Genomic DNA, 12,370 nt, shown 5'->3' with positions numbered 1-12,370 from the left:
AATAAAGGGTTTAGGCTTTAGACTGAGGATCATACTGACATTTTAGAAAGATCCCTCTGGCAGCCGCATGGAAAATGGATTGAGAGCATTCGAGTGGCTGAATTTGAGTTAGTAAGGAGGTAGATGTCATAACTTGATCACTGAGTAAACAGGAGAAAGACAAGGAGGCAAGGTGCGGTGGCTCATGCCTGTAATCCCAACACTTTGGGAGGCCAAGGCAGCTGAATCACTTGAGGCCAAGAGTTTGAGACCAGCGTGGGAAACATGGCAAGACCCCGTCTCTACAAAAAACTTAAAAATTAGCTAGGTGTGGTGGCACACACCTGTGGTCCCAGCTACTCAGGGGGCTGTAGTGGAATCACTTGAGCCTAGGAAGTCGCGGCTCAATCCTGCTACTACAGTTCAGCCTTGACAACAGAGTAAGACTCTGTCTCAGAAAAAAAAAAAAAAAAGACAAGGATGATCAGTAAGCTTCTGGCTGGGGCACAATTAGAAATAATGGGGCAGTAGGAGCCGACCAGGAGAAAAAGGAGGGGAGGAAGTGATGGAGATATTTAGTTTAAGATGCCCCTAGAATAGCCCATCTAAACAGACAATTTCTATGACAGTGCTAACAAATTTCCCTGGACTTGAATAATCAAGTAGTATTTCCAGATTCCATTATCTAATTCTCATGTATTTTTATCCAAACAAAACAGAGTTTATTCCTTCAAATATTTATCAAGGCCCAGAAGCTATGCTAGGCCCTAGGCTTACCGTAATAAACAAGACAAATATCCCTGCCCCGGGAAGCTTTCCGTCTGGCAGGGAAGGTATATAACAAACACATAAATGTGTGATGGATGTTTTGAAAAGGAAAATGAAAGCATCTGTTAAGTGGGTCTCAGCCTGTTTGTTGCTGAGCGGGTCAGGGAGGCCTTCCTAAGAGATGAAGGTGAGCAAGAGGCTAAGCCAAGTGGGGAGCAAGTGCTCCACGCAGAGGAAGCAGGGTGCACACAGGCCCTGACACAAAGGCACCTGTGTTGAGAAACCCGCAGCCCAGCATGGCAGGGGACAGTTGCCTTATCAGAGGGAGGCAGGGCTGCAGCAGCACAGCTAGGAATCCTGGACTTTACCCTAAGCAGCCAGTGAAGGCTTGGAAGAGGCCTGAGCAGCTGCTGCTGGCTTGTGTACAGCAGACAGGTCCTTCAACCAAAATATCCTTAGAGAAATTCTTTTATACTGGCCCCCTTGTTGCCACTGGAAAAAATTAAATTGGTGTTTTTGGAACTTCACCTAAGAAGAACCACTAACATCTATTCCTGGTTTTTTGTTTTTGTTTTCGTTTTTTTTGTTTTTTGAGGAAGGGTCTCACTCTGTCACCCAGGCTGGAGTACAGGAGTGCAGGGGGCCATTTCGGCTCACTGCAATCTCCGCCTCCCAGGCTCAAGCGATTCTCCTGCCTCAGTCTCCTGAGTAGCTGGGATTACAGGCGCGCACCACTACTGCCCAGGTAATTTTTGTATTTTTAGTAAAGATGGGGGTTTCACTAAGTTAGCCAGACTGTCCTCAAACTCCTGACCTCAGGTGATCCACCCGCCTTGGCAGTCTATCCCTATTTTAATTGGCACATAGCTAACGCTAACATAAAGAAAATGAAGAGGGGTTGCATTCATGACAAATGAAATACAATACATATAAAACATTCTCTCAAAATGGGAAAACTCTTCCTTTTAAAATAAACTGTGGTCTGGGCACTCCAATTATATTGTAATTTTCTATCACACACAGATCCTAAGATCCTAATACCACTCATAACAATGTTATAGAAAATCAGGGGTCATTTCTAATTATGTTATAAAGTGTGTATAAATGCAGCTTATTTAAAATGAGAGGAGTGTCCAAGTCCCTAACATGGCCCAAGCCCGCGCTGCGCTTCTTCAGGGTGGACTAAAGGCAGCATTCCTGACCTCGCCAGCCACTCGGCCGCGGCCTTGTTGTCAGCAGCCTGATGTTTGCTGAGTGTGTCCGTGGGCTCCTCTCTCTTCAGCCTGGCGTAGGGGTGCTTCGGACAGTGGCGGTTTGCATGGGTGAATCTGCTCAGGCAGCCTTCAAAACACAAGGTTAACACCTGTCAGGATCTGCACATCCAGCACACAAACATGTGGAAAACATTCAGTTTCACTGGTATCCAGAAAAGTAAATTAATACAGTGAAATTTAGGATTTATAATTTGGAGGAGAAAACAATCAAACCAGCGCAGTCTCATGCTAGAGCAGGGACGGGAAGACAGTCATATTTTGGTCATGGCCATGTGTGTCCAACACCATTGGAAAATGATTTATCAGCATGAGTTCAAAATGTTGAAAATGGCGGAGTGTAGCAGCTCAAGCCTGTAATCCCAGCACTTCAGGAGGCCGATGCACTCAGATCACGAGGTCAGGAGTTAAGAGACCAGCCTGGCCAACATGGCAAAACGCCATCTCTACTAAAAATACAAAAATTAGTCGGGCGTGGTGGCGTCTGCCTGTAATCCCAGCTACTCAGGAGGCTGAGGCAGGAGAATGGCTTGAACCTGGGAGGTGGAGGTTGCAGTCAGCCGAGATCAACCACTGCACTCCAGCCTGGGTGACAGAGCAAGACTCCATCGCGGGGGTGGGGTGGAGTTCAAAACCTCGGACCCGGGAATTCCATTTGTGGAATCTATCATCAGGAAGCATCCCAAAAGATGAACAAAGCTACAAGTGTGAAAACATTCCTGTCAGCTTTGTTGGTAACAAGAACATTTAAAAAACAAATATTCAGGCCAGGTGCAGTGGCTCATGCCTATAATCCCAGCACTTTGGGAGGCCGAGCTGGGTGGATCACCTGAGGTCAGCAGTTCAAAACCAGCCTGGCCAACATGGTCCCCCATCTCTACTAAAAATACAAAAATTGGCTGGGCGCAGTGGTTCAAGCCTATAATCCCAGCACTTTGGGAGGCCGAGACGGGTGGATCACGAGGTCAGGAGATCGAGACCATCCTGGCTAACACAGTGAAACACTGTCTCTACTGAAAAAAAAAAAATACAAAAAACTAGCCGGGCGAGGTGGCGGGCACCTGTAGTCCCAGCTACTCAGGAGGCTGAGGCAGAAGAATGGCGTGAACCCAGGAGGCGGAGCTTGCAGTGAGCTGAGATCCGGCCACTGTGCTGCAGCCTGGGCGACAGAGCGAGACTCCGTCTCAAAAAAAAAATTAGCCGGACGTGGTGGCACACACCTGTAATCCCAGCTACTCCAGAGGCTGAGGCAGGAGAACTGCTTGAACTCAGGAAGCAGAGGTTGCAGTGAGCTGAGATCGTGCCACTGCACTCCAGCCTGGGTGAAAAGTGAGACTCCGTCTCAAAACAATAAAAATAAATAAATAATTAATTAATTAATTAACTGCCGGGCACAGTGGCTCATGCCTGTAATCCCAGCACTTTGGGAGGCCAAGGCAGGCAGATCACCTGTGGTCGGGAGTTTAAGACCAGCCTGACCAACATGGAGAAACCCTATCTCTACTAAAACTACAAAATTAACTGGGCATGGTGGCACATGCCTGTAATCTCAGCTACTCGGGAGGCTGAGGCAGGCAAATCGCTTGAACCCGGGAGGCAGAGGTTGCAGTGAGCTGAGATGGCGCCATTGCACTCCAGCCTGGGCAACAAGAGCAAAACTCCGTCTCAAAAAATAAATAAATATTCATTATTCAACATAGAGGAAACCATTGTGTATAGGCTTAAGCAAACTTGCTAGATGAAAAGTTTGCAGACCTTTGCAACATGTGTAATAATCAAGAAAATGACAGAGCAACAGGACAGACTGCACTGAACTTCAAATATACTGTAACTGCATACAAATGTGCATCTTTAGAAACTGATAAAAGATTAAGAAAATCACTTAGGATAATATGCTTACTTCAGTTTAATAATTAAAAAGTTTAAAAAGTTGCTCCAAAGGCTGTATTTACATTACAGATTTTTCTACTGCCTACAACTGGATATAGTATGTTTAATTGCCCTTTAAGGTTTCATCAAAAAGGATTACTGTATTTTAAAATCAATCATTTCTTAAGCCAGGCACAGAAAGACAAACATCACTTGTTCTCGCTTATTTGTGGGATCTAAGTATCAAAACAATTGAACTCATGGAGATAGAGAGCAGAACAATGGTTACCAGAGGCTGGGAAGGGGAGCTGGGGGATGAAGGGAAGGTAGAGATGGTTAATAGGTACCAAAAATAGAAAGAATGGCTAAGACCTAGTATTTTATAGCACAAGGTGACTATAGTCAATAATTTAACTGTACATTCTAAAATAACTTAAGAGTATAACGGGATGCTTTGTAACACAAAGGACCCATGCTTGAGGGGGTGGACAGCCCATTTACCATGTCAGGATTCAGCACTGCGTGTCTGTATCAAGTATCTCATATGCCCCATCAATATGTATACCTACTATGTACCCACAAAAAACCAACAAATTTTTAAAATCAGTCATTTCTGAGAAATTCAGCATGTATCACAATTATCAAAGAAGAAAGCTTATAAAATATTATAAAATTTATATTAAAAAATCTTTCCCCTCAAAAAAATTCAAGGAAAAGATATTTTAACTGTTAAGTCACAACAACTAGTTACTCCATAAACTTAACTTCTAACACCATACCATTTTCTGAACAGACGAAAGGCTTCTCTCCGGTGTGAAGACGCTGATGTGTCTTGAGCTGTCCACTTTGAACAAAGGCTTTTCCACAGTCTGGATAGTCACACAGATAGGGCCTCTCACCTAAGGAGACAGATGTTAGATATGGTATCTGAGATAATAAGGCCAGAAGAACAGGGGGACGGGAGAAAATCAGCCTTTATATAGGTCATGACTCCCAATCACAATAAAACATGTCACGGTCCCTGTGGAGCTGCAGGTGGAAATGCTAATGGCAGCACTTGGGTGGCATCAAGCGCCTTATCTGCTGGGGAACACAATCTATTCTTTAGGCCTTGAGGTTATCATCTTGAGTTTATCCCAGACTTTTTCTCCCTCATACTCCGTATCACTAGATCTTGCTGGTTCTTCACTATGTCTTCCACCCACTCCTGCCTTCCCATTCAGCTTCCCCTGGTCAGACGGGCAGCCCTCCCGCTAGGATGAACCCTCTGACAGCCTCCTGGCCGGCCTCTTGTTTCTCCGCCTGCACAGCACTCCCAGAGTAGCTGGCATAGAAGTCTGCTTCTGTCATACCAAGTAGCCCCTGAACCACCCCCAAATCCTATTACACACCTTGAACAACTAAAAATTATCTGCTGACTTTTAAATGGTCCTCTAAGATCGGCACTCTAGGCAATCTCAGCAACGTCATTAGCTACTGGGGTTAAGGGGCAGAGTTGATCCTTACTTCCCTCCTGGAGAATCATTCCAGCCAGGAGGCAGTTCCTCATCTTGTTCTCATCCTTGAAAATCCCAAGTTTCTCTGCCCATTCAAATCTTCCCAATCCTGTAGGCTCTCAATGAGATTGAGAGATCCCCAAATAACTGAATTCTTTCTATCTACCTCCAAATAACTGAACTTTGTATACCTTCATTAACTTGGGGTCCTGTGTTGTTTATGTGTCATGGCAGTCTCCTGCAAAGATTCCTAGTACCTTAGACTTCACTTAAATTCCTATACACAACACAGTGCTAGGCTCAAGTGCTGAAAAATTTGTTCAATGATAATTAAACATTATTTATTGAAAAAAATTATTTAATCAATAATTATACATTGGTTTGCATTTTCCAATATAACTCAAAGAACAATAACAAGTTCTCCCTAAATTTCTCATTATTTAAAGACATACTAAGTGGTTGTGATAGTTGAATACAAGTTAAAATAAAACACAGATACAGGGAGATTGTTTAAAATAGTAACGGAAAAGCTTTTTACAAAATATACTAATAGGGCTCAACTACCCCTTAGGGATCCTCCTTTCAGTTCCCTGATGTACAGATGTCTAGGCTGATGCCTGGGGTTATCAGGTGACACAGGGAGGTAGTGGTGAGGACGGCAGTCAGCCCTTCCTTCATTCAGCCACATAGTGTGGAATCTTACCCCCACTGGCAACTCTACGGCCTGCAAACCAGTTATCTGGGGGATATTTTAGAATATTTACATTGAAAAAAATACATAAAAATTCTCAAAATTAGAATGTTTCATTAAGTAATCATTTTACTAATGGTATCTAAAGTCAAAACTTCTAGACACCTTAGTTTACAATGATTCAAAATTCAAACATTACCCCTTTCCAGGGATTTAACTTAAAAGAACCTCTTTTCTATCATATCATTTAAATATATATTTTCAAAAACCACAAGTTAAAAAAAGTGAGAAACAGGCGAGCACCGTAAACATGGTGGAAAAAAAATAGGGGACTGAGGGTTACGAGCTTAAGTTCTAAACCAGTACTGCCCAATGAAAGACAGTATGAACCACTTCTAGAAGGTACATTAGAAAAAGTAAAGAGATGGCTCACGCCTGTAATCCCAGCACTTTGGGAGGCCGAGGCGGGCGGATCACGAGGTCAGGAGATCGAGACCATCCTGGCTAACACGGTGAAACCCCATCTCTACTAAAAATACAAAAAAATTAGCCGGGCGTGGTGGCGGGTGTCTGTAGTCCCAGCTACTCAGGAGGCTGAGGCAAGAGAATGGCCTGAACCCAGGAGGCAGAGCTTGCGGTGAGCCGAGATCGCGTCACTGCACTCCAGCCTGGGCGACAGAGCGAGACTCTGTCTCGGAAAAAAAAGAAAGAAAGAAAGAAAAAGTAAAGAGAAAGAGGTGAAATTAATTTTTTTTTTTTGAGATTGAGTTTCGCTCTTGTTACCCAGGCTGGAGTGCAATGGCACGATCTCGGCTCACCGCAACCTCCGCCTTCCGGGTTCAAGCGATTCTCCTGCCTCAGCTTCCTGAGTAGCTGGGATTACAGGCATTTGCTGCGCCCGGGTAATTTTGTATTTTTAGTAGAGATGAGGTTTCTTCATGTTGGCAAGGCTGGTCTTGAACTCCTGACCTCAGGTGATCTGCCCGCCTTGGCCTCCCAAAGTGCTGGGATTACAGGCATGAGCCACCCACCCAGCCATGAAATTAATTTTAATAATATATTTTATTTAATCCAATTTATCTTAAAGTGTCATTTCAATATATAATCAACAGTAAAAATTATTCACTCTTTTTTTCATATTAAGTGTATGTTATATTTACTGCCCGTCTCAATTTAGACTACCCACATTTCAAGTGCTCAGGAGTCACAGTAGCTGCTGTACAGGGTGGTGTCACTCTAGCCTTAAAGGTATGAGAGACTGATTGTAAGCCAGCAGTAGTTGGATTTTTGGCACCTCAGTTTCCTCACCTGCAAACTATTAGATGAACTATAAGATTCCTTCCTTTGGGGCCAACTTTATAGCGAGAACAAGGGCCCTCCATACTTTTTTTTTTTTTTTTTGGCTCTCTAAATGATATTTTAAATGCAAATATAATTTCCATATGCAAATACATTTATACCATAATCTTGGGATAGCTGCCTACCATAGTTCACCACAGATTTAATGCTTAGGTCAAATGTACTGATAGCACACTGAGGACTCTAAAAATTATATTAAAAACTTGACAATTACTGTTTTTGGCATACAGATGAATTTTAACAATTATATAGATAAAAGTATATTAAGTAAAATTCAGGCAGGTAGGGGGTAAAACTAAATTTGCCAATAACATGACTATGACATCTAGGTTAATTACTATGATAACTTTAGAAATCACGTGTAACCAGTATTCATAAAACCACTATTCTCCACCAAAAAGAAACTGACTATACTGCCTTTTTAAAAAACTTCACAACTAATAGTGTTAATGTAAGAAAATATAAGGCAACTAAAAAGGTAATTTATTACTCAGTATCAAATGAGCTTTCAGTTAAGTGTTACTTCTGGCCGGGCGCGGTGGCTCACACCCAGCACTTTGGGAGGCTGAGGCAGGCAGATCACAAGGTCAGGAGTTCGAGACCAGCTTGACTAACATGGTGAAATCCTGTCTCTGGTAAAAATACAAAAATTAGCCAGGCATGGTGGTGCGTACCTGTAATCCCAGCTACTCACTCAGGAGGCTGAGGCGGGAGAATCACTTGAACCCAGGAGGTGGAGCTTGCAGTGAGCCAAGATGGTGCCACTGCACTCCAGCTTGGGAGACAGAGCGAGACTCTGTCTCAAAAAAAAAAAAAAAGTGTTTCTTCTGGCAGTCTCCACAAAATTTGCTCAACTTACCTGTATGAGTCCTTTTGTGAGCCTGGAGCGATTTCTCCCGTGGAAACACCCTGTTACAGATGTTACAACGGATTCTGCTGGATGAATGCTCTCCTTCATTTATTAAATCACGGACAGTATCTGCTCTGGGCCTACCACGTCGGATTCCATCCTGTTGATAATTTTTATAAACATTAATACAATTTCTTTAACTCTACTTATTAAAGCAACATATCATAATATAACTTTTAAAAATCTTTCTTGGGAGCTGGGCGCAGAAGCACACACTTAATAGTCCCAGCTATTTAGGAGGCTGAGGTAGGAGGATCGCTTGAGGCCAGGGTTCAAAGCAACATAGCACAAAACATTTTCGTTTTGTCTCTAAAAACAAAGCAAAAGTCTTTCTTAAGGGACATCAGTAAAAATGGTGAAGCAGGTAACTCCAACGGCCCATCCCTTCACAGATGACTGAAAAATCACGCAAAAACTGTCAGAATCGGCTTTGTCACAAACCAGAAAATACATTTACAGCAACTAAGCAAATTGAATCAATAAGAAAGCAAGTTGCAACAGTGGAAAAGCTTTGCAGCATGTTGACCTGCCCTCTCTCTTTCCCTTCCCCAGGGGCAGTCTTGAAGACAGCAGCCTGCGTTCTCAGTCTGGGAACTACTTCCTCAGTCCCTGCTTCCAGAGGGAGAAATTCTGAAAGAATTGCGCTTGCCTGTTTTGAGCTTGCGGGTTACCTGAAGGACTGACACAAGGTGTTGGTCTTTGTTTTCCCTAACTTGGAACAGGGCAGAGAGGTGTCTCCTCAGAGGGTATTGTCAAAAACCTTGTAAGGCAAATAACAATCTGCAGCCACCTTGGGCAAAAGATTTCAGTTGAGGCAAACAGACACACCAACAGCCTGAGAGGAAAAGCTGGGAGAAAGTTTCTTTTAGAAATTACGGCAGTCAACAATGTCCGCTTATACATACTAGGGTTAGGAATTTAGAAAGTCAGGCATACGTGCCCAGGGCAGGAAGCATGCTCAGAGAAGATCTGAAAAGACCCTCTAGCTGAACTTTAGGCTCAGCGCAAGCAGGAAATGAGGCTAGAGTAGAGTTGTAGACAGCAGGGCTAAGCAATGACAGTGTCCCCCAGCACAGCCACTCTGCAGAGACTGGAAGAAGGTGGTTGTCCTCCTTTCTTTCTACTCTTTTTTGGGGGATGGTGGAGGGAGGCTCTAGGTATTCAAAAAAGTCTGGCAAAATACTAGTGGTGGCTCAGCCTGTAATCCCAGTGACCCAGGTGGGAGGATCACTTGAGCAAAGGAGTTCAAGGCTACAGTGAGTTATGATACTCCTGCACTATAGCCTGAGCAACAGAGTGAGACCCCATCTCTAAAAAACAAAAAACAAAGCACCAGGCATGGTGGCTTACACCTGCAATCCCAGCACTTTGGGAGGCTGAGGCCAGTGGATCACCTGAGGTCGAGAGTTCAAGAGCAGCCTGGCTAACATGGAGAAACCCCGCCTTTACTAAAAATACAAAAATTAGCCGGGTGTGGTGGCACACGCCTGTCGTCCCAGCTACTCAGGAGGCTGAGGCAGGAGAATTGCTTGAACCCAAGAGGCGGAGGTTGCAGTGAGCTGAGATCACGCCACTGCACTCCGGCCTAGATGACAGAGCGAGACTCCATCTCAAAAAAACAAAAAGCAAACAAACAAAAAAGCATCAGCTGAACACAGGCTAAGAAAGAGACCTTAGAGAACAAACACAACAAAGAACACAGAATTTAGAAAGAGTTTAGAATAGTCACTAAACAACTACAACTCACAGCAAACAACAAAAACTTAGAAGGAAGGGTCTGATTTCCGGAGTCACCACATTATAATATTCAAAACATTCAGTTTTCAACAAAATGTTACAAAGCATACAAAGAAATAAAAGCAGTATGGTACATACACAGGAGAAATTAACAAAGAGACTGAGAAGAAGAATAGACATTGGATTTACTAGACAAAGATTTTAAATCAACTGTCTTAAATATGTTCAATGAGCTAATGGAAACGACGGACAACGAATAACAAGAAGCCTGGGTAACATAGCAAGACCCCCTCTCTACAAGAAATAAAAATAAATTAGCCAGACATGGTGGCACTTCTCCCAGGCTACTTGGGAGGCTGAGGTGGGAGAATTACTTGAGCCTGCAAGGTCAAGGCTGTGAGACCCATGATTACAATACTGCTCTCCAGCCTGGGCAATAGAGCGAGACCCTGTCTCAAAAAAAAAAGAAAAAAGAAAAAGGAAAAAGAATGATAAGAAACCAGGAGAACAACGTCTCAACAAACAGAAAACCAACAAAGAGACAGAAATTATAAAAAAGAATCAAATAGATATTCTGGAGCTGAAAAGTACAATAACTAAAACAAAACAAAAAAAAAAACCTCACTAGAGAATTTCAATGACAGATTTGAACTGACAGAACAATCAGCCAACTTGAAGATAGGTCAGTTGAATTTATCCAGTCTGAAGAACAGAAAGAAAAAATGAAGGGAAATCAACAGAGTATCAAGCACACCAACATACATATAACTGGAGTCATAGAGGCAAGAGAGAAAAGGGAAGAATATCTGAAGAAATAATGATGGAAAACTTCCCAAATTTGATAAGGCACAAATCTAAACATCCAAGAAGCTCAATACACTTCAAGAAAAATAAAGAGATCCACACCAAGACATGTTGTAATCAAACTGTCAAATGACAAAAAGAATCTTAAAGCAGCAAGAAAGCAGTGACGTGGATAAGCACCGTGGCTCAAGCCTGCAACCCCAACACTTTGGGAAGCCAAGGCAGGAGGATCACTTGAATCCAGGAGTTTGAGACCAGCCTGGGAAATACAAGGAGACCTTATCTCTATAAAAAATTTAAAAATTATCCGAGTGTGGTGGTACACACCTGTGGTCCCAGCTACTCAGGAGGCTGAGGAAGGAGGATCAGCTTAGCCTGGGAGGTCAAGGCTGCAGTGAGCCATGATCACGCCACTGGACTTCAGTCTGGGGACAAAACAAGACCGGGTCTCAAAAGGAAAAGAAAGTGGTTCATCAATGTAAAACGGGTACTTGATAAGATTAACAGCTGACTAGGAGGCCAAAGTGGGCAGATAATGATGTCAGGAGCTCGAGACCAGCCTGACCAACATAGCGAAACTCTGCCTCTACTAAAAATACAAAAATTAGCCAGGTGTGGTGGCGCATGCCTGTAATCCCAGCTACTCAGGAGGCTGAGGCAGGAGAATCGTTTGAACCTGGGATGTGGAGGTTGCAGTGAACCAAGATCACGCCCCTGCACTCCAGCCTGGGAGACAGTGTGAAACGCAGTCTCAAAAAAAAAAAAAAAAAAAGATTAAAGTTAGCGAGGTGCAGTGGTGTGTGCCTATAGTCCCAGCTACTCAGGAGGCTGAGGCAGGAGGATCACTTGAGCCCAGGAGGTCAAGAATATAGTGAGCTATGATCACACCACTGCACTCCAGCCTGGGCAACAGAGCAAGACCCTATCTCTTTAAAAAAAAAAAAAGGATGGGCACGGTGGCTCACGCTGTAATTCCAGCACTTTGGGAGGCTGAGGTGTGCAGGTCACGCAGTCAAGAGATCAAGACCATCCTGGCCAACATGGTGAAACCCCGACTCTACTAAAAATACAAAAATTAGCTGGGGGTGGTGGCGCGCACCTATAGTCCCAGCTGCTCAGAAGGCTGAGGCAGGAGAATCGCTTGAACCCAGGAGGTGGCGGTTGCAGTGAGCCGAGATCATACCACTGCACTCCAGCCTGGTGAGAGAGCTAGACTCCATCTCCAAAAAAAAAAAAGGAAGAAAGAAAAGAAGAAAGAAAGAACAGTGAATGGCCAGAAAAACATATAACATTTAGAAATACATATACACCTAAGAACAGAGCCCCCTGCAAAAGGTGACAGAATTAAAAGAAGAACTAGTTCAAAAACAGCTAGAGTCTTAGATACCCTACTTCCTTTATTTCTTTTATTTATTTCTTTTATTTATTTCTTTTATTTATTTATTTATTTATTTATTTATTTATTTATTTATTTATTTATTTATTT

At 43.2% G+C, this 12,370-nt stretch overlaps 1 protein-coding gene across 1 annotated transcript in view; it reads right to left on the bottom strand.

The window, feature by feature from the left end:
* The window catches only part of ZNF367 (zinc finger protein 367), a 30,738-nt gene that overhangs the window by 4,467 nt on the left and 13,901 nt on the right, over positions 1-12,370 (bottom strand). Inside the window, exons 2-4 of the mRNA XM_023185271.3 lie at positions 8,293-8,443; positions 4,667-4,786; positions 1,950-2,088 (exon numbers count right to left, since the gene is read on the bottom strand). Of these exons, the coding sequence (XP_023041039.2) occupies positions 1,950-2,088; positions 4,667-4,786; positions 8,293-8,443 (410 nt within the window). The remainder of the gene's footprint in view (positions 1-1,949; positions 2,089-4,666; positions 4,787-8,292; positions 8,444-12,370) is intronic.

The sequence above is a fragment of the Piliocolobus tephrosceles genome, chromosome 14, assembly GCF_002776525.5.
Source record: "Piliocolobus tephrosceles isolate RC106 chromosome 14, ASM277652v3, whole genome shotgun sequence".
NCBI classification, from domain to species: domain Eukaryota; kingdom Metazoa; phylum Chordata; class Mammalia; order Primates; family Cercopithecidae; genus Piliocolobus; species Piliocolobus tephrosceles.
Note: the sequence above shows the minus strand (reverse complement) of the source record. Positions and strands in the feature narration are given on the sequence as shown.